This window comes from Aethalodelphis obliquidens, unplaced genomic scaffold (genome assembly GCF_003676395.1).
Source record: "Aethalodelphis obliquidens isolate GAN/ISIS:26980383/991018 unplaced genomic scaffold, ASM367639v1 scaffold84, whole genome shotgun sequence".
In the NCBI taxonomy this organism is placed as follows: domain Eukaryota; kingdom Metazoa; phylum Chordata; class Mammalia; order Artiodactyla; family Delphinidae; genus Aethalodelphis; species Aethalodelphis obliquidens.
Genome location: NW_020838028.1, coordinates 847,839 through 871,207, shown reverse-complemented (window position 1 = coordinate 871,207; position 23,369 = coordinate 847,839). Strand labels below are relative to the sequence as shown.

Below are 23,369 nucleotides of genomic sequence, written 5' to 3'. Positions count from 1 at the left end.
ACCAAAACGAGCTGCTAAGAAGCAGGAGCACAGCTACAGGGTTAACCACGTGGGTCATTTTGACCAAATAGTAATAAAGGAGAAAAGGTAGGACAAGGGCCATAAAAAAATTATGAAATGTTTTGGGAGTTCCATCATTTGACAGCCTTCATTGGATTGATGGGTGGGGGAAGGTAAAGTGGGAAGGGCTCTGTGGAGAAAAAGTGTCTTTTAATTAGAGACTTTAAGGGGCTGTAGATATTTGACAGACTGTATAGTGGTAAGGAAGAGAGAGATTATAGATTAACTAGTGCAGGGCTTGCTAGTAAGAGAATCAAAGTTATAAACACTTTTCACACAAACAAAATGTGTGGAATAAAACTGTTGAAGAATTCCAGGGAGGAGCAAAGTGAGTTAGATGTTGCTAAACAGAGAAATGGTTTGGCCACTAAGAGAACCTAATGGGCTCCACAAAGTGTAGTCTGGAATTAAAACACAAGGCTGAACCACGTTTGGTTGAGACGGTTCCAGAATCCCTTGACTATACATTATAGCTTCCCTAAAGTCATGAGGAAAATGTTTAGCCTTTGCTTTAGAGAGGATTCACTGACTTGAATTATCAGATATTATGCCCTGTTTACAGCTAAACTGTGTGAAAGATAATGCTAGCCTAATTTTCAGGTTGACCCTTTAAACAGATCCACTCTTGCAGAGCAGTTGCCTGGGAACCGGCAACTTTTGAGTTATGCTTTGGAAATTGTCATGATTTGTTAAAAAAAAAATAACAGTGCAAAAAGGGAGCTGAGGGCTTCCCTGGTGGCGCAGTGGTTGGGAATCCGTCGGCCAACGCAGGGAACACGGGTTCGAGCCCTGGTCCGGGAAGATGCCACGTGCTGCGGAGCAACTAAGCCCGTGCGCCACAACTGCTGAGCCTGTGCTCTAGGGGCCGCGAACCACAACTACTGAGCCTGCGTGCCACAACTACTGAAGCCTGCGCACCTAGAGCCCGTGCTCCGCAACAACAGAAGCCACCGCAATAAGCCACCCTCGGACCACAACGAAGAGTAGCCCCCGCTAGCCGCAACTAGAGGAAGCCCGCGTGCAGCAACAAAGACCCAATGCAACCAAAAATAAAAAATAATAAGCAGAAGGAAAAATACTCAACCTCACTAATAAGCAAAAACTTATTTGGGGAAAGGTCAGTCCATAAAAATGCTCATCATTGAAAAAAAAAAAGGGAGCTGAAAGCTGCCACCATCTAATAAATACAGAAAACACTTTTAAGTGTTGCACACTTCACTCTCTTGCACATTTCTTACAGAAGCATGTTTTATGTGGTGCATAATTATTGTTTCAGTGGGGAATTATTTTTTCTCCCCAAATTCATGGATTTCTTTTTCCCACTGAGACTAGATTGAAAGAAGGGAAGGGATGAAGAATGGTAGATTTGTCTACCAAAAATCTAAACAATGGCTTTGAGTTAATTGCTGGCCTCTGGATTTTTTTTACAAATTTTTTTACTGTGAAATATACCACCACATATAACAAAGTGCATAAAGAGTAGTTTATTATATAACAACTGACCAGGTCAAGAAGTAGACCTTGGTAGTCCCCCTCCTTCCCAGGCCTTTGCCCCCTCTCAGTCACAGCCTCCTCCGTCCCCCATATCAGTGACCACTATCCTGATTTTGAAAGCAGTCACTCCCTTTAAAGGTTTTTTGGTTTTATCACCCTTCTTCGCACCTTATTCCCCCAAGCAAAGTCAGTTCTGTGCTCCCACTATACTTTTTTATTTCAGCCATTACTCCCACATGTGGTATGTTGGTTTACATCTGTGAGCGCAACACCCCAAGTCAAGCAGACTTTGGCGTCTACCGATCCTAGGTCTGAATCCTGGCTCTATCACTAAGTAGCTGTGTAACTAGGTAACTCAGTTAAAGCTTTATGCATCTCAATTTTCTCATCAGTAGAACAAAGATATTACTAGAATTAGTTTTATCGATAAGGTAAATATGTCTGACAGAATGCCTATCACATAGTACAAGCTTCATATGCTATTATTGTACCATTCTTTTAGAAAACTGTGGTATGATTAAACCCGGTAATACGTGAAGAATCCAAGAATTCCTGACACACAGTAGGTGTGCACTGTTTGATAAAATGAATGTTCATTAAGACCCTAAAAACGAGCAATCTTAAATGCTGTCACAATATCGAAGTTGGAACTAAGAGTAAACTATAAGCTCAGACACTGTGGAGGGACTATAAATTAGGACACTGTTCAGAGAGCAACTTGGCAACATCTATCCAAATGAAAAATGTGTATATCCTGAAATTCAGTGTAACCTTGTATACAAAAAGATTGGCAGAGGTAAGTCACACAGGGTGTTAAAACATTGTTTCTAGTAACCAAAACTTGTACATAACTTAAAATGTCCATCAACAGATGGATATAGCCCCTATAAAATAGAACATGGACATGACTATACCTTCAAGTTATTAAGGGAACTAGAAATGCACACGTTTACAGGATATAATTCATGTGCTGGGGAAAAAGATCTGTGAAAACTATTTTCCGGGAGCCTTAAAAAGCATCTTATAAATGCATTGAAGCGTTTGGGAAAAATAACTTTCTGATGGTTCTCTTTGTAGAGACAAATCAGCTTAGGAAAACAATGGAGTTTTAAACTAAATATATTCAGTTTTAAACTCAATTTAAAAAATTACACTTCAAGTGTATGTAAATAATTACATCTTAAATTTTAGGGGGAAATAAAAACTGATCAAGATATTCTACTTACAGGAATCAATTCCCAGAAAATAATCTGAAACGGGTACAATTTATGTATAAAGATGTTTACATCAGTCATTTAATTAGTACAATTTATATTTTGCTAATTTTATTATTTATATTAGTAAAAATAGCTTAATATCCAATAGTGGAGGACTGTTTTAAGTAATGGTATATCCGTGTAACAGAATACTATTATAGCTATTAAAAGTCATGCTGCAGAATTTTTATTAAAATGGAAACTTCTCAATACGTTAAGTGAAAAAGATGTTACAACACAGTTACGTGCAGTTTGATCAGTGTTAACAGTTGTTACCTTTAAGTGGTAGGATTACAGGCTATTTTTCTCCTTTTGTTTTTAGGTTTCTTCCTTCTTTTACAGATTTTTTAATTTACTAAATAAGCTTTTCTAATTTCCTACAATGATATGTAATTAGGAAAAAATGCTACTAAAATACATGCTTACAGCTAACTCCCCTTGCTTTACAACTTGGACATTTACGTTAACTGCGATGCTAAGCCTAACTACTTTGGTACAAATCCAAGAAATACTGCAACACATGTTTGGAAAGAGCTTATGTGGTGAAAGTCACCATTTCCCAGGAATCTTAATAATAAAATGTTAAAGACACTACTTTGTTTATCAAAAGAATTTATTAGAAAATATTACATACTACATATCTGTTTAATAAGAGTATTGTTTCAGTAGACAGCACTCCATCCTCATACTACAAACAACGTCTCACGGACCATGGAGCAAGCACTGTGCTCGTGAAGCTACATCTTTTGGATGGAACGTTCAAGCAGTACACACTGTGGCCATTTAAAGGAAAATAATGGAAAAATATAATTACCAGAGGAGAAAAATCAAAAATTTTGGAATGTTAAAATAACTAATTTTAGTCTCAAAATTCTAGGCGTCACTATAGCCTAAAACATCAGTCAATGTGACTAGGAAGTTAAAGAGACCAAGGTTTCAAAAGTTAATACTGAATCTTCATAAATAACAAGAGGAATCTGTAACCCCACAAAATGTTTTTAAGTTTGTGCACATGCAAAATTAATGTAAATTTCTGATAAAAGCAAGAATGGGAAATGTTAAAAAGCAATGTATTTTTTTAACATAAAGCATGCACTTTCTAATACATTCTTAAATATTTCAAAGTTGATTCTAGTCCAGTAATATTCTTCATTAGCTATTTCAATTGCAGGCCAACCAGTACCCCAACCAGATACAGAGTAGTACACTGTTGTTATTCAAGAAAGGTGGAATTAATTCTTAGCACTGCTACCAAAGATGCGAGACTTTTAACTCTTGACCACACCACCTATTTTTCTTCAAAACTTTTAAACATGTTTGCACAAGCTAAACGGTATAAAGCAAATTTTAAACTGTCATCCAACTCCCAAATGTCACTGAAAGAAAATGTCGGAAAAATATGTTGTGTGATTAATCAATTTAGGCAATTTGCTACAAAATTTTCTAAATGTGAACCAGCTTTAACCCAAAATAGATTAAAAATTCACACAATTGTTTCTAGAGTTCAAAACTGAAACAAATGAGGTGTGCATTGATATTTAAAACACTGTCTTAATATTTTATTAGAAGAAATATACTTCCAAAACTCTTTCCCCATCATAACCTAAACACAAACTTTAATTAAAAATATATATAAATCAGTAGAATACCATATTACAAATGCCCAGAAATGCAGAATAAAGATCAGAAACTGCTTGGAAATATTTCTACCACTTTGGGGATTATACTCATAATCTAATAAAGATTATGAACTAGCACAATCATTACTGGGGCCAATATTTCAAAATTCGCCTATCAAAGCTAGCACCAGGAAAGTATTATACACATAAAATTGAGAAACAGATAATCTTTACTTCAGAAAAGCACAGTCCTAAAGAGTATTGCTTTCACTATTTAGCTAGAACAAGGGTCAGTCTGTCTCACTGAGGCACAGATCCATCTTTGTGCCATTAAGATCTTATCTGAAGTGCCTTCCAATCATTTGGTATCTATTGAAAACTGTTACTGGAATGAAACAGTTTATCATGGAAATAATCCATTTTTTCTTCCAAGATGCCAAATAAAATAATAAGGCTAGAACATTTTAAACTTACCTTTAATAAAAATAGTACTAAAAAAAAAAACCAATCTCTAGTCCCTGAAAGCCTAACCAAGACTCCATTATTTAATTCCTCTTTTTCCAAAACACCGGTTTTAATATCTAGAATTTTGCAACATGGTTAATGGCCACCAAATGGTCACCAAATTAACACTTTATTCACTGTAAAGCATTTGGAGATTTCTAAAATGCGAGAAGAATTTCATTAGTACTTAGTCAGATGAGCAACAATCTGAAAGCCACTGAAGCAAATGTCATGATTCTACCGTAGCCACAGGGAAGGGAGGGTCACTACTTAAAAGCAATTCTCCAATTGGCACAATCAATTTACCATCTCTGATAAGTAGAAGATGTTATGGAAGAACATAATTTTTACAAAGTCAACACTTTCTCCAAACAGGTCTTCTAAATTCAACAGAGCTTAGACTGCCGAAGTTGTAAATCTAGCAAATCAAATTGCTTCATCTCAACTGGGGGAAAAAAAGGCACAAAAGAAAACCAAGCAGCATAACCTTTATTTGGTGATACAACAGGTGAACAGTGTTCTAAAGTTTTGAACACTGAATTTTACTCGTGTGATAATTTGTTTTCTATCTAAGCAATTTACTCAGATGTGTGCTTTAAAAATACACAGTAGGAACCCTGCAATTGGTATGTTCTGTTATTAGAAATATTTTTCATGGTAATACATTATTTATCTTTGTATAATTAGAGAGAAAAATCATAAAGATCATACTTTATTTTTAGCCTGACAGAATAAATGTACTATATATATCTCTTCCAAAACCAGTGCACTCAGAAGTTCATTTATGCACTCCACTGTTCAAATCAAAGAGCTGTACATCTTCTTCCAGTATCCACAATATAACACAGTCCTTGTAAAAATGCACATTCCTTTAACCCCTTTACTTTCCCTTGAATTTGTTTTTTTTTGGGGGGGGGGTGGAAGGGAGGAAAAGATATAGAAGTTGCGGTGCAGAACTATATTTATTTAGAGCAAAACATTATATCCTACATTAAAAAAAATAATTTTATCAAAACCAAATTTCCATCACAGTTACGTATGATTTTCCATTAAAGGTACATGTTGAAATTGCACTTTGCAGGTATCTTGATAGTGTCCTTTATAGTGCTCCCCACTTCAGCCTATGTTTTTATCAGCAGACACAGGTTCTTCCAGAGTTTTCTTTTGGCTTCCCTTCCGTGAATATTTGTATTTGTCTACATAGGCTTTAACCAGATTTGCCACTTTAGTAGAATTTACTTCTCCACTCTTACTATGACAAACCTATAAAAAAAAAGAAGGGGGAATATTTTTCTCATACTTAAACAGATTAAAGGAAAATAGCTTTATGAAAAACAAATATGCCAAAGAGATAACCAGACATTTTTTAATGTTTCATTATCTCCTGTTGGGTACATGTTTCGTTATCTCAAAAGGTAAAAAAACAGACAAGAATGGTAGAAGCTACCTCTTACTATTTTAATTAATTTAATTAAGCATTCCTTTATTAAAACAGGCATGTTCAAAACAATATGTACATAACTCCACTAAAGCTATAACTTACTTTATCTACCGCTTTCCGCACAATCTCTTTATATTCTTCCTTGGTGATATCTTTATTTTGATAAAATGGCTTAATGGCCAATTTTACCTCCTGTGCTGCTTTTTCTTGAATTTGCAATTTCTGATAAGAGGAAAATGTATAATTATTATTTGCCCAATCACGTACTTTCAAAAAAAATTCTTTAAAAATATAAAATTGAAACATTTACATTTACATTATTGCAAGGAACTATTCAAATATTAGTGTTATAAATACAAAATAGTTATTTACTAACACATACCAAACATTTCTAAAAATAAATATGAAATACTACCAGTAATTCAATTGGCACCAACATATTCAGACAGAACCCTTTAAATAATATTGGAATTTAAGACTATCAACAATAAATTCCCTTCACCACTTATACAATAGAAAGCTGTTATTTTTTCATCTTTATCATATACAGAATCATGTAAGTTGCTCTCAACTTTGAACTTGCCTTGTCTGTCTTCGAGCTATCTGCGCTGGCTTCCACTGTAACACTTACTTTGCTTTCTGCCAATTTTACAGCAGCATTAGAAGCTCTGCTGTGACTTGATGACGAAGTATTACCAGAACTTGGTCCCTGAACTGTTCCCACATTTCCTGGGGCTGCTGTCGGAGCAGGCAAGACTGGTGTACTCATGTTATTACTTACATGAGAAGCACTAGGAATACCCTGTTTTAAAGAGTTATCATCAGTTAATGAATTACTTGTACTCAATAGAAGTCTTTTAGTCACCTATTAGAAATAACATCAAAAAAAAAATCAAAGCAATCCAATACCTAAGTACTTAAGGGAAATGCATATTTCAGGTCATTTATATCTAAAGGACTCTGAAGAAAAATGAGTAACATTCTTCAACAGAGCCCCATTTAAATATTTCATGATGACTTTTAAAAAATATATATGTATTGTAATGTTCTGACAGCAACACTAAAACCAACAAGAAGCAGAGCAGCATTAATAACAGTATCTTTCCTACAAGGCTCTTGAGAGTAGATGCCCCCCCTTCAAAGATGGAGGAAAGTGAGACAGTGAAGTCAAATGACTTGCAGTAAGTTGACAGCAGAAAAAGATACAAGATCCCAAATTCCCACTCCCCTGCTCTTCCAACTCTTGCTGTCAGGATTCTAGAATTTCTGAGATGTAGACATGAAACTATAATCAACACAATGTTTACAGATTATTATTGAAATTTTTCTATATTTAAGAAGTGCCTCAGAGGCACTTTTTTCACATGGTAAATTCATGAAAATGAAACACAGAGGGTAATGGACCATGAACAGCTTTATCTGGTGTTTGAACAATACAGTACAAGGTTTATCACAGTACCCAATCACAACAAGTTCCCACCCCCTGAAAGTCCAATAAATCAGGGAAAGTGTCCACCACTTGATTCTAGTTTGGCGCATAATTTGGTCCTTTTAACCTGACCAAGAAACCTGTTTGGGTATCAGCAACAGCCTCTATGTAGCTCAGATTTGATACTATGCATTCAGTTCATTTTCTCATTTGGGAGTGGGAGGTTTGGGGAAGGACAGTGAAAAGGGGGTTATGAAGGTTTACCATAAACCTAACCAAACAAGTCACTGTGTATGGATATCCAGCCAGGAAGCCCTTTCTTGAACATCTGTCCCTAACAGCTAAATGTTTACAATGGCTATGTTGATTAAACTTGAGTTGCTGAAAACATACCTGCAATTGCTTTCCATCTGGCTGTGAAGCAATGTAGCTGACTTGCTGGGATGGAGGGGGAGGGGGTGGTGGTGGTGGTGGTCCCTGAGATACACTGGTGGGAGCAGCTACCTGCATGAGAGGTACTCCTGTGTGCAGATGCAAGGGCAGCTGAGGATGAATGTTAAACGGATTGCGCTGGAGATTCATCAAAGGAGCATGAACACCCACTGGATATGGGAAGATATTCATAGGCTGGTGTTGTGCATTCATTTGTTGCTGCATTACATTCATTTGTGGTTGCATCATATTTATAGGTAGCTGAGAACCATCACCTTGTTGGTTTGTTTGGTCTTTTAGGTTAGAATCTATCAAAAGAAAAAAGGCTTATGAAAAAAATTCATGTTACAAATTTCTTTAGCCAGAGAAACAAAGAACCACTGGTTACAATAAAATAGCAATTAACAGAACGCCTAAACCAATACCCAATTATTCAGTTTAATCCTGTCATTCCTAAATAACGTGGGCTGATTTTCTAACTGAAAGGAAACATTCAACTAAAATTATTTTAAAGCATAACTTCACACAATAACATCGGTCAACACTCACAAAGAATCAGTAGCTCAAGAAACTTCTTAGTTAAAGAAATAATCACATAAAATTTAAGATCACTAAATTAGAAGGTTAATCACTTTTTAAAAATCTGCAACAGTTTTTCTTGCAATGTTCCCAAGAAAAGTCAAGGAAAGATAAATCTTTCTTTAGCAGAGTGACTTATTTATAGGGAAACGATAAAAAAATTTCAAGTGCAGGGCTTCCCTGGTGGCACAGTGGTTGAGAATCTGCCTGCCAATGAAGGGAACACGGGTTCGAGGCCTGGTCTGGGAAGATCCCACATGCCGTGGAGCAACTAGGCCCGTGAGCCACAACTACTGAGCCTGCGCATCTGGAGCCTGTGCTCCACAACAAGAGAGGCCACGACAGTGAGAGGCCCGTGCACCACGATGAAGGGTGGCCCCTGCTCGCTGCAACTAGAGAAAGCCCTCGCACAGAAACGAAGACCCAACAGAGCCATAAATAAATAAATAAATAAATAGAATTCAAATAAAACGTTAAAAAAAAAATTTCAAGTGCACACATCTGATATAAATGAAACAGAATTTAAATCCTGCATAGGACTATCTCAAATTCTTCTACTGTAGCAAATTATACTTAAAATATTTATGTCTTTGGCAAGGTTTGGGGCAGGCATGGGGTGGAAAAAGAAAATAAATATTGAAGTGTATATCTATTATACAATACAAAGTGACTTGTAAATAACTGGGATTCGCTTTAACATAAAACTATAAATAGGGATTATTTCAACTCATATAAATAAGGTATTAAATTTATAATCTCTTTCTTCAAATAAAAGTGTTGGTAAATAAACACGTTACCCTGTTCAGTTGCTTCCTCCTCTTGCCTCATCCATGCAGACTGTGGACCTGCAGAATTCCTCCCTCGTCGTGAATAGTAGTTTTGTACATCTGCTGGCAGAGTCTTTCTCACAGCCCAGCTAGATGCAGATGTCCACCCCGACCTATCTGCCGGTGTATCAAATGAGAACTCTTGCTCACTTTTCCGTTTATAGGGCTGCTGTTCCACAAACTTGAAAGTCTCATTCCCTGAACTATTTGAATTCCCTGAGAGGGGTTTTCGGTTTTGCCACCTGTTTTCATTTTGATCTGTGTAGGCAAAACCACCTCTGTAAGCGCCTCTGCCACGGTTACCTCTACCACGGTTCGACATCCAACCTGAACCAAAGTTTTTATTCCAAGAATTCCCTGCATTTTCATTTCTATTTTCTTCCCAATGAGAATCTTTTAACTTTTCTGGATTTCTGGTCCTCGGATCAGGCCCAGAATTTATTTTTTCTGTTACCCAACTGGGACAGTCGTTTCTATGTTTGTCAGCAGAATCTGAATCATCAGCATCTGGACTGATGTCATTTTTTTCTTTTCTTGTATTTTCATTCTGTTTCTCTGAGTCATTCTTTCTGTATCGATCATTTCCTCGTGGACATCTCCAACCATCGTTTGCCCATCTTTCCTTCCATCGAGGAGAATAACTGACTCTGTCATTTCTACCAAATGATGAACTCTTACTTTTTGTTCTAGATCTTGATGGTGACCTAGAACGAGATCTGGACCGAGACCACCTTCTGGTTCTCCTTTCTCTATCTCGATCTCTCTTTGGCCCATCTCTATCACTTTCTCTTTCTCTGCTCCGGGACCTGGATTTTTCTCTTGGGGAGGAATCTTTCAGTCTTGACTGAGATCTTCTGTTCTCTCTAGAAGTGTCTCTTTTTGGGGAGAGTGATTCAGATCTTTTGCCTTCCCTAGTGCTATCTCTTTTTGGAGATCGAGACTGAGATTTCCTCCTTTCTCGTGGGTCCTTTTTTGGGGACTGAGAACGAGATTTTCTCCGTCCTCTTGCAGATTCTTTCTTGGGAGATGGTGATCGAGACTTCCTGCTTTCTTTTCCAGTTTCTCTTTTGGGAGATGGAGACTGAGACCGCTTCTTTTCTCGTGCAGTGTCTTTGTTGGGAGACCAAGTTGTAGATGGAGAATGAAATCTAGATCTTCGAGTACGAGGCTTTTTGGCTTTATCTATCGTATCTATTGGGATTTCAGATGGCTGAGACACAGTTTCAACCTTTTCATTTGAAGGACCAGAAGATGACATATTCTTTTGGGAACTGTGCTCCACAGAATTTTCATTCAATTGTTTAGCATCAGCACTTACAGACGGTTCGAGTTCAGATTCATTCTGGTCACTGCAAAATGAATCACATTCCATAGGTATCATTTCATTATTGTCCTCACTAAAATGCTTCTGAATCAGTGAAACATGTGTTTTAGGCAATTCTGTAGATCTGGGATGTTCAACCAGAGATTCAGTCTTTTCTTCGAAAGATTTGTCCAATTTGGTGTTAAGATTTTTTTTTAATAAATTGTTTTCAGAGTCTTGAATACTATTGAAATTTTCATTCCCTGAAGTATCACATGTTGCAATTATTTCTATATCTTCATTTTCAACATGCCCAAGCAAATGAACCTCTGAGCTCTCAATAGATTTTTTGTCCACTGTTTGTATAATTCCACCCTCAGAAGATTCTAATTTGGGGCTGTCAATAAGATGTTCTGTTTTTACTGTAGAATCTTTATGATCAATAATTTTTACTATAGGACTCCCCATAAAGTTGTCTTCATTAACCGCTGACTCTGCATTCTCAGGGATCTCACCTAGGCTTGATATAGGTTGGTGTACTTCGATTTCAGATCCTGAACATGTAAGAAAATCATTTGGAAGATGATCTGTACATCCATCAGCTTTTATTTCTGATTCTGAAGGTAAAGCTATTTGGTCTTGATTTTCCAATGGGTCACCTCCTTTTTCAGAAGTATTCTTAGAAATCTCACTTTCCAGACATAACATATTAGCCTCTATACCTGTATTCTCAACTTTTTGAATTTCCTCCTCCTCTCCAACTAGCACAGGAGGATCTTGGGTACCAGATTCAGAATATACAGATTCTACTCTTTCCTCTGTATCATGGGTCTCACCATGTTCCTCACTTTCTTCTACTGGCTCACCGCAACTTCTCAAGCCATTAGCAGACTCATTTTCTACATTTATCTGCACAGTGTTACTACTTTCTACATCTGATTGATGTTCTTTCTCTAACACAGGTGGTATGTCAGATTCTACTATTTCTTCATCTACTGAATCACTGGAAGATGATTTTTCAGGGGGAGGTACAGAGCTCCGAAGTTTCTTCTTCAGTAAAGGTAGTTTTCTTCCTCTTCTTACAGACTTCCGTTTTGGAGCCTGCCTTGTTTGCTTTTCTGACTCACCTGAAGAGGAAACACTTACAGATGGATTATTACTATCTGGGGCATCACACCCAGAATTATTTGATACTGGGGACCTCTGAGACTGACTGACTGGTTCAGCTCTCGTGTTACGTGTAGATCTCCTTGTAGGAGTTGTTGCTGCTGGTTTTCGTCTTGATCCTCTGGTGTTTGAGGTACCAGAAGTTTGCTTCTTCTCTTCTCCTTCTTGAGTATGTGCTAATGCATATCCTTTGCAAGAAGTACCTAATAATACATGTTTTTTAAAAAGTAAAAAGTGTATGTTTCAAAAAATGATAATAGTTTGGCTTAAGCTTATTTTAGCATAAAATAGACATCTATAACAGAGTGAAACAAAATATACTTGTGAATCAAATTATAAATAAATGCATAGCTACTGACACCCGAGTAATACCAATTTTTTAGTGCTACTAAAATGAGTTATCCCAAGATTTGAATCCATGTGGGCAATTTTATAGGGAAAACAACAAAAGAAAATATGTTTCGTCTGATAACTGCCATTTGCTTAATGAATCACTAGGCAAAAGCAAGAGACAACAGCTATCCACAAATAGTAAAGACTCAAACTATTTGTTCATAATTAATAGGAGATATTACTTTAAAGATCTATGGTTTGAACATTGAAGCCCTAAATAGAAAGGAGACTTCTAATCAGTTCCTCAAAGTCATGAAGCTGTAATTTCTTAAAAGGAATTTTCTAGTTGGGACAATTTTAAAGTCAAGTCACTGTACAAATATTTATAGAAATATCTAGGACTTACTATCTATACCTTATTTTACACTTTTTCTAAGTCATCAACACTCATTCTTTTTATGAGACTGAAAGAGGCTAATAACTTTTTTTAAACTAGAAAGAATTTCAAAAACTTTACCAAAATTTTCTAAAGATATGGTACTTGTTGGAAAAATAGTTCTTGGCAACACAGAGGAGGAGATGAGAGGAAGCACTTCTGTTTCAATATTCCAGGGTATAAAACTAATTCTGAAAATTCAAAAAAAAAAGACATTTTTGTTTAAATGGTTTAAAAATTAAACCAGCAATTTAAAGGTACTAGTTTTCCAAATCAGGTTAGCGACATTAAAATACAGGGTGCTTAAATTATTTTTTGCCAAATAGCTAAAAATGTAAGCTCAAGGTTACTCATTGTTCAAAGATGGTTACCAACTGGCTGCAAAAAACAAAAACAAAACAGAAAACCTTTTAAAAGCATGTTTTTTGATAAATTAATAGCAAAGGGAGATCAAAGGCAACTTAATACATAACAGTTGTTTCTTGTTTAAAGAAGTTAATGCAAGACTTTGTCAAAAATTTTTTAGCCTTTTCTTCCCACCACTCTAAAAAATAATAAATTTGGATAATAAAATGCAGATAAATAAAATACACAAATGAAATGCACAGATTTTAAGTTCACAGTATGATGACTTTTGACCAATGTATACACCTGTATAACCTCCACCCCAAACAAGAAATAGAACATTTCCACCATCCCAGAAAGCTCCTTCATGCCCCTTGCTCCAGGCCCCCTCCACTTCCAGGCAACCAAAGAGATAATTTAGTCGAGTTAATCAAATCAGGCTTTAAAGAAATTATCAAGGTCAAAGGGGAATCAGTCCATACATTTAAAAAAAGTAAAAAAAACTGAAAGTAAAACTACATCACTTGAATTTTGAATGTGATAAACATTATGGATGTTTATCACATTTTTTATTAGACTTCTTTATGTTTTTACAGCATATATCAAGGCCAAAAACATCAAAATAAATACATTTTTAAAAAGGAAAAAAACCACCTGATGTCTATTGCTATGTTATATTCTAAAATCCCTCAATCTGAGGATGACGGCTCTTCAAGGTTCCCAGGGTCTCTATGGACCTGCTAAGACGCCAAAGTTTCTTCACTCACAACCAATCCACCCTCAGCTTCTTCCTACTCTGATTCATATTTTGTTCAGTCAGGTCTCATAACAAAAGACTATCTCACCCAGTCGAAGGTGAGATTCTGGAGTAGGAGGAAAGAAGCTTGAAGAACAATGTGCAACTTGCACATGTACAAAGAAAACAGCTCTAAGGTTTCATATTATACATATCTGGACTTTCTAATTTTACTTATGTTCCACTGTTATTCCTAGAGGGTGAAGGCCCTTCGCAGAACTGTATTACAGTGATATCTAAAAGTTACAGTATGTTACAGGAATGAATATAAAACTCTGGCAAGGAGCTTGGTCTTTACATAGGAACCTGATTTAAGTATACATCGTGTACCTACGAATGTGTTAATAGCTTCAGAAAAAACTAAGAAAGAAAGGGCTAGATTATAGAAAGTCATGAATGTCAGGGCAAAGTAGGGACTTGATCAAGTAGTGATTTAGAATAACACTGTGGAGATGGGAAGTGTCATGATAAAATCAGTGCTTCAGCTAATAGCACACAGGGAAGACTGGAATGGAGGAAAAGATAGAAGAAGGATGGAAGATCTGAATGCTATTACTAATAATGAATCTTATCATTTGGGTGCTCTCCCTGTTAAAGTAATCAAATATCTACATTTATTAAACAAATAAATAAAATATTCTTTACTTTTCAAGGGGTTCTTTAAATAGGGGCTTTTCATTAGGCAACTGAAACACCAAAGTTGAATTAAACAAAACTTTCTTAGAAACATACCCATTGAATAAGATACCTCTGTGCCTTATTAATGATATCTTATGCACATGTTAGCATGCAGACACTTTAGTAAACAATTTTTTTTTTACCTTCCAATTCCAGGTAATGTATCAGGAAACCATGACAATTCCAGTTCCTGTCTCTTCTGCCTAATCAACGCACTGATTTCATTGACTTCTATAAATTCTGTACTAAAAGATAAATTTTAGACCCTCATCAGAATTCCAAATATTTAAGTCCAGAATAACAACTGAGTTATACCATAAATAGCAGAAGTTTTTATACCTAGCATTATAAATCACATTTTTTAAAAAAAGAACATTTTTCTATTTAAAAACTTTCAAAATGAACTCATTCCTAAATTTTTTATATTATAAATCTAAATTGTACTAATCTGATTCATAAAAATAACACTTGAATTTCTATCTTGACAGAATTTTTAAAAAGTCAATTCAGACGAATAGCCTTATTATTGAGAGAAAAAAGCAACACTACTTCTATCCCATGAACCAAAGTTGCAGCAAGCAGTTCCAGCCAGAATTCTAGGTGCAATAGTTGCCACCTGAAGCTAAGTGTAAGACGAAAGAAGAAAGTAAAGGAAGGCATGGTTATTTTTGTAACCAAAAATGGGTACAGTTCGGTTTTTCAAAAGGCTACTCGGATGTAATTGTTTTCTTTGGGTAACTTGCCAACCTCTAAAATTAAATCACAATCTTAATCTGTCTCGTTCATTCAACCAACTCCATGGGATTTTAAAACTCCAACTTAATCTTCAAATTCCACAAATATCTACTCACGATCTATAATGCCAGTTACTAAAGGATTCAAAGATGACCGAGTCGGGCTTCCCTGGTGGCGCAGCGGTTGAGAGTCCGCCTGCCAATGCAGGAGACACGGGTTCATGCCCTGGTCCGGGAAGATCCCACATGCCGCGGAGCGGCTGGGCCCGTGAGCCATGGCCGCTGAGCCTGCGCGACCGGAGCCTGTGCTCCGCAACAGGAGAGGCCACAACAGTGAGAGGCCACGCAAAAAAATAAAAGAAAAAAAAAAAAAAAAAAAAAAAAAGATGACCGAGTCTACTCTGAAAGTGTTCTGCTTTATTAGGTACTTCCCTCATCATTTAACAACTAGCCTACTTCTCTGTCACATAAAAACCTTGTGTAGAACAACTAAATTTATTATTAAGGAAAAGGAAGACCACTAGCATAGGCAGTCACTGAATAACAGAGGGTCACAAAGTAACAGGTTTCCCTTTGTTTATTTGCCAAAAGAAACAAAAACATAAAACAAGGTGCTTTCATAATGTTTGTTGAGCCAAGTTTAAATTTCTACCAAAAGTTAACTTTAATAACTAAAATATCAAATATAAAAAGCATAAATTAAAAGCAGAAAATACTAACCAGTAAGCTGTACTGGTAAAAGCAGATTCCCCAGTGTGACTACTAGAAGAGAAGATATTGGAGAAAAAATTTCTGAAGCACTGATTTGTACACGGATTTGATCTTTGAGGCTAGAAAAGTAAAGAGAGGTTGGTGTTACAGCAAACAAAATCTTTCCATAATAGGTAGGTAATATTGGGTTAGCCAAAAAGTTCATTTAGGTTTTTCTGTTAAATCGTACTGAAAAACCCGAACGAACTTTTTGGCCCACCCAATAGTTATATTTAAATATTTTGATATACATGAGGCACTAGAGTTATGTACCAAAACAATAATAAACTGTTATTAATCTAAGAAAAATATTTTTCTTTATTTCAACAAACCTTATTTGTCTTTATTATTGCATTTTCTTTTCCTCCCATTTCACTGTGTTTAGAGTTTCCTGTACAAAGACACAAAAAGATCTTGCCTTAATTTTTATTTTAAAAGGTTTTAAACGAGTATTGATACTGGCATATTGACAAGAGAAGGTTAAAATGTGTAGACAAGTTGTATTTAAAATAGTAGTACTTGCATTTATAAAATTTTTTTTAATGCTAATTTTATCTTGTTAAGCCACAGACAAAAGGAAAATATAAGAGGGCGCAATACAGAGAACTAGTGAAGCATGTAAAATTGCTATGCTTGGAGCATTAAGTATTAAAATTCTAATCAATATTTTCTGGCACCATGTGCAAACTTAAACCGTCCTATAATGAAAAGCATATAAAAGAAGTCAAATTATTTAATATCAATAATGCACTTAATATATCCTTTCAAGTTATGACCTAAACAACAGGTACTGTTAACTCACCTCAAGTAGAAGCTGACCAGGGGAACTGGGGCCATCAGCCCTTGTCAACCATAAATTACCATTTGGCCACAGTCACCAACTTCAATTAAGTACCCTCCCCCTTCCTCCTCAAACTTTATAGAATTAGGAAAAGTAGAAGTGTTGATTAAAACAGCTTTCTGCTATGGCAACGTTTTTGGTTGTATTGCTTACGACTTATTTTTTGGTTTTACCTGTCCCATCTGAAAATTTATTTCTATGGATACATACTTCCAGGTTAAGGAAGATAAAGGAGGAATAGTTTCTGCTAACCACAAAAATTGTGTTAACATCTTTATAGATTACTGCTCTTGGTTTTCTTTATCATCAAACCTATGTTATTAGTCATCTCTACCTATCAATACACTTGTCTGCAATAAACTGCTGCTGGTACTGCCACTGCTCTCTCCTCAGAACTCTGGGAAAAGTTTACAGTACAATCAACAACTGGTCTTTCAATCTCCAGCCAAACTTGTCTCACAAAGGCCCTACTAACTTTGTTCAAAGTAAATCAACCTGACTCACTGGGAGGCCTGTTTCCTGCCACTGCAAGATTGTCAGTATTTTGGGTTTCTTCTGTCAGTCCAGTTGGTAACAGTCTACTCTCTACTTAATAACATACTAATTTCCTTTTAAGTTACTACATAACAGCTGTATGGTTTCATGCCATTATCCATCCTTCACACATGTCCCACCCAGAACTGCTGTAACAAATGAAATTTCATACTGGGGAGAGGGGTGCTGGATGAGTTCCAGGAACTTATTTTCCTACCCTTTGATGTACATTTAAAAGATGATACTGACTTTTTCAAGTGGTTAAAGAAGCCAGGAATAAAAATGTGTGATAGGTACCCAGCCACATTCTTAGAAATAACAATTTCCTTCAACTAGACTGAGAATTGCTGTGTTGTAGCTACACAGTATTTTTTACGCCCAAAGGGTGCTAAGTTGTTCTCATTCAGGTTTCATTCACTCAATACTGAATAAGTACGTACTGCTGACACAGCATTCCTTCACTTGGAAGCCTATGTCAAGAAGCCACCACAGATGAAATGCTCTCTGTGGGAAGAACTGTTAGTTTTCTGGCCAATGCTAAGTATGAAAATCTCATCCAAAAGCTATTTCACATATTTCTGGGTAATTCTCAGGTGATTATGAGCAGCTCCAATGGTGGATTTATCTAAACTGTGGTTTCCTAGAGACCATTTCACAAGTTCATTCTACTAATCTATCCTTTGGACAGCAGTGATACATCTTTTCATTTAATTTTTATCAAACTAATGCATGTACATACTTCAAGAAGTCAAACAGCATTTCTAGACTTATTAAAAAAAAAAAAAACTACAGCAATCCCCACTCCTGATTTCAGCTCCACCAAAGCACTCATCAAATCCTTTAGCTGTCTCCTCTCATATTTCACCTCTTTATTTCTAAATAACATGCTTACTCTACCTTGATTTTTTTGGTTTCAGATATTTTCCATTTTTTTTTTCTATAGAAGATAAAGACTTCTGCTCCTCTACCCTAATGTTCTTTTGATATATCAACATTGGACATAAGCAATATTACATAATTATAACTATACAGACATTCTCGGCTGAACCATGTACTGAATTACGATTACTTTTCTTGCACAACTTCTTGCTTCTCCTAGGGATAATGACTGCTTTGTTTTCTTTTTTCTTTAATTATATTATCTATCATTAACTTAGCTAACTCTACAACAAAAGTATAAATCTCCTCTTAATACACTCAAATACATCAATTCATCCATCAAGTTTGCTCCCCACTCTCTTGGAAATACTCTTCTTTTGTCTTGCTCCAATCTGAACTGACAACTCTCTAAACGCTGCTGTTCAACCGTCATTCTGAGACTATCCTCCATCATTGTCACGATCCCCTTTCTTCCTGGGTCAAAACTCATTTTATTATTTTTCTCCTTTCTCTGTTTCTTTTAGGAACTCATTTTCTGAATCTCACATTGTTCCTTTGTTTACTTTCTCATTAAGTGACACATACATATCCTCCAGTATAATTATGAGAGAGGATGTGTGAGAATGAATTTTTGAGCTCTTATGTATTTGAGAATGTCTTTATTTTGCCCTAACACTTGACTGATGGTTTGGTAGTGTACAGAATTTTCTAGGTTAGTAATTGTTTTCCCCAGAATTTTCAAGGCAGTGCTCCACTGCTCCATCTGTTGTTGCTGACAACATTCTTTTACACATGGTCTATTTTCTCTCTCTAGAAGCTCTTCAAATATTGTTATATGCAGAGTTCTAGGATTTTATAAAGCACTTAGTATAGTTCTTTCCTCATTTACTAGGTATTAATTATCTGGATACTCATGCTCTACTATTCTGGGAAATTTTCTTTTGTTGTATTTTTCTTGATAAATTTCTCCCTTTTATTTTTTCTTTCTGGAATTTTAGTACTCAGTACTGGAACCTCATGAACTAATACCCTATCACCTCTTTGACTTCTGTCCCACTTTCTGAGGTTTCTAAGCTCATCTTCCACTTCCGTTCAATATTTTAAACTTCTACTATAATATTCTAAATTTCCAAAAGTTTTCTTTTTTTAGTCTTTTCTTGTCTCACTGATGAAATATCCCTTATCTTATCTCTGAGGATATTAATTTTCAAGTAGTTCCCTGTTTCCCAGCACTGGGTTTCTATCAGGTTCCTTTCCTTTGTCTCTTTATTGATCTCTATTATATTGGAGGTTCCCTCAAATCTCTGGTGATCCTTGATTGTTTGCGGGACACTAAAATACTGATTGAAGATGATGTGGATGGGTGGTCAGTGCCTTTCAATGGCTTTCACTGTAAGGTGATCAAGCACAGATCTGGCTGCTTCATTCAGACACACCCAAATGGCAGTATCTCCAAGTCCTTTAGGCAAGACAGTATCCTGGAAGATACCTTCTATCTCCCACTTTGGGAACAAGCAAGATTGCAAGTGCTTTGGGAAATGATCATGGGTAGAGAACTAGAGGCCTCAACATCTGACTTAACTTCCTTTTCTTTACTGTTGTTTCCTCTACTCCCATGTGTGCTACAGTTTAATCTAGTTCAACCACTCATTCTAGAGAGTAAGCCTCCAGTCTTTGCCTGCATAGACTCCTTCCCCTACACTGGCCAGTAATCTGCAGGATATACTTCTCCTTTAAAAAAATTTAACCAATTCTGTTTTTCAGCACAACTGCATATACCTGCTTTCAGAGATAATAGAGGCCCCCAGACCCAAGACTAAGGTTCTATGGTACATGAACTGATTTGATTCTTAACCCCACTCTCTCCATGAAAGGTTTGGGCTTCAGCTTTCTGCTAAGACAGTTTACCATTCACCTCAAACAACCATTTTCAAGCTTCTACTTTATGGACATTTCTTATCTGCTGTCCCTCCTCTCTAGTTCTCTTATCTTTCTGGCTTTAAATTTTTATTTTCTTTTCATTCCTTTATGGTCATTTCCATAGGGTTCTAGGAGGGATAAGAGAATTAAACAGGTGCTCAATCTGTTATGCTTACCCGGAAGCTTATCTCATTCTTTTGAATTCAGTATATCCCAAAAGATGTTTCATGACAACATCTTTTTCTACAATACGAACCAGTATAACAAAGGCTCTGAGCTTAGAGCCAAGTACTTGGCAGGCACCCAATTAAAAACTTCGAAAAACTTGAAAAAAATTAAAGACACTAAACCGCATTGCTTCTGAAATCTAGCCAAGCAATCATAAAAAGACAGATAATATTTTCTCAAGAAGTTCTTTCATAAAAATAAATTTAAATTATCCTTTGGGCACCATGGTTCCTGCTCAGTCTAACTAGGTAAATACATAAAAATGTTCTTAATTTGCACAACTTCCCACTAACTCTACCTTCACCTTAACTTTCATCTTAGTTCCTTGCTCAGTCATCAAATGCCTACATTTAAGAGTCCAAGGTTGCTTCTCTTTTGCATGATAGGTTCATTATTGCCTCTAAACTTTGAGACAATTACAAGTAACTTTACAGATTCTCTTGGTCTTCTAATGAGGCAGTTTGTTAATAAATGATATCTAAGAAATCTCAATGTGAAAATTAAAGGTTAAAACCCTTAAAGGTTCTATTCCTATAGTTATGACTTATAAACTTGAGCCTGAAAAAAAACAAAAACAAAACCTGTTCTCTATTACATTTCTGAAAGGAAACACAAAATAAAGTTAATTACAAAGTTAATTGGTCTGCTAAGTAGGGAGCAGTCTGCTATTTATATCGAGCCATTAGAAAAAGACGATAATTTGAGTTACAAAGCTTGTGGACAACCACAAAGTGAGAGGCTTAAGATGAGTAATATTAATAATATCATACTTTAGCATTATTCTGCAGTGGTAAGAGGCATTAGACATAGAGTCAGAAGACTGGATCAAATTCTGTCTGCTCCAACTGTGTGATCTTGGCCAAAATATTCAGCCTTTTAAAATTGTTTTAAAATTTATAATTATGAACAATTTTGAACATTCCATAAAGTACAAAAAATGACACCTACAGGGCAGATTTAACTGTTAACATTTAGTTATTTTACTTTTATATTAATCTTTGTTTCAGTCTCTTTGCCTTCAAGAGAAAACTACTTTCCTAAAATTGTCTTTTATTTTCACGCATCTTTTTATTACTGAAGCTTTCTGAAGTTTGTTTGTTGTCTGTTACAGGCATAGATCAGTTACCTTTTATCATCAGGTAGCTACAGCCAAGGACAATCAAATACTAAGTACTTAATTACCATTACCACTTTGTATGATACCCTGGAAAATGCCATACAGAAAACACAACTATTCACAACTTAAAATCTTACTAGAAAAAAAAGCCACAAAACAAGCTAATATACTTTATTTCATTGAAGTTAACTGTAAGAACTTGAATTATTTTATGCACCACTATCAGGGGAAAACGGCCAATTAAATTCTCATAGTACATTTTTTTTAATTACAGAAAATTTCAAACAAACACAAAATAGAGCAAATAGCATAATGAAACTCCATTATACCCATATCCCTGCCTCCACAATTATTAATTCACATCCACTGTTAATTTATCTACTACCTTCTCAAGTCATTTTGAAACAAATTCTAGACATCATATCATTTTAATGCACAACTATTTCAGTAAATAACTCTAAAATATAAGTGTTCTTTGGGGGAAAAAATAACATTAATACCATTATTACAAGTAAACAAAAAACCTCCAATAACTCCTTAATACCAAACACCTGAAGTTCAGTTTTCACCAACTGTCCTTAAAGTTTTATATATATATATTTTACTTTCTTTTTACAACATGTCACAATAAGGATCCAAATAATCCAACTGTGACTAGTTGAATCTTTCTTTTGTCTCTTTTAATCTACAGGTTCCCTCTCCCACTTTTAAACTCCTTGGAACTTTTTGACAGAAGAAACCAGGTCATTTGTCTATGGTCTACATTTTGTTGATTGCATCTCCTTGTCACTTAACACGCATCTCTGTCTCTTGTATGTCTTATAAATTAGTAGTTAGATTTCTTAATCAGAAATGAGAGGCCCTCGTACCGCAAAATAAATAAATAAATAAATAAATAAAATAAATAAACTTTCCTTTACTACCTGTTCAATTACCTTGATGTATAGTTTATATACAAAAGGCAAGGTAGATGCTTGTATCTTTCCTTTCATATATTGGTTTTAAAAATGAGTTAACTTCCTAGCATCCTCTAAAATAGACCAATTTGTGTTTGTTTACTTACAAGGTAGCATGATGAACTCATGAACTTAAACATATCTGACAGGTTTCAATAACTGTCCTTGACAGTTACTGAAGTTATTATCCTCTTCATGCTCAGATTGTTCCATTTTTGCCTAAAGGGAGCCCAATCTAGTTGATTCTTGAGACTTGTTACAATCCTAGCACTGCTTTGAAAGTTTCCTTGCCTTCTGTTAAGAAAAAAATATTCTAGGCACATCTTATTTATTTACTATCTCAAACCTGTAAACAGTCATTTATTTCAAGGAGGCCTGGTTCTTTTATTAGGAAATGTTATTTGGAGAACACAATCTCTGCATCAGAGTTGGGTCACAGTGATTTCTCATCACTTAGAAATTTTATTTCAGAATTACTGAAAGAGCTGTTTTTGACCACCAAGCTGTTTTGGCCATCAGGTTTGTAATGAATTTTTTACAGCAGCCCTAGGAAACTAATATAGACCTAGGTACAGTTTTTAATTGACTAATAAAAGTGAATATACAGGCATAATAAATTGGTTAAGGCATTCATAAAACTTCTTTACATGCAAAATCCAACTTTTTCGAATTACTTTTCAACCCAAGTTTGCTGATGACCATTTTTCACAT

General features: G+C 35.6%; 1 protein-coding gene across 8 annotated transcripts in view; it reads right to left on the bottom strand.

Annotated features, from left to right (window-relative positions):
* Positions 1-3,409: 3,409 nt before the first annotated feature.
* Positions 3,410-23,369, bottom strand: part of SCAF11 (SR-related CTD associated factor 11) — a 73,473-nt gene continuing 53,513 nt past the window's right edge. For 2 of the 8 annotated variants that reach the window (XM_027093524.1, XM_027093529.1), the window contains 9 exons: positions 16,516-16,574; positions 16,154-16,263; positions 14,843-14,944; positions 12,962-13,071; positions 9,612-12,314; positions 8,197-8,543; positions 6,958-7,176; positions 6,477-6,596; positions 3,410-6,196 (listed from right to left, as the gene is read on the bottom strand). In XM_027093524.1, coding sequence (XP_026949325.1) covers positions 6,050-6,196; positions 6,477-6,596; positions 6,958-7,176; positions 8,197-8,543; positions 9,612-12,314; positions 12,962-13,071; positions 14,843-14,944; positions 16,154-16,263; positions 16,516-16,574 — 3,917 coding nt within the window. In that variant the 3' untranslated portion in view covers positions 3,410-6,049. The remainder of the gene's footprint in view (positions 6,197-6,476; positions 6,597-6,957; positions 7,177-8,196; positions 8,544-9,611; positions 12,315-12,961; positions 13,072-14,842; positions 14,945-16,153; positions 16,264-16,515; positions 16,575-23,369) is intronic. The other 6 variants (XM_027093523.1, XM_027093520.1, XM_027093525.1 and 3 more) reach the window with 5 other exon arrangements.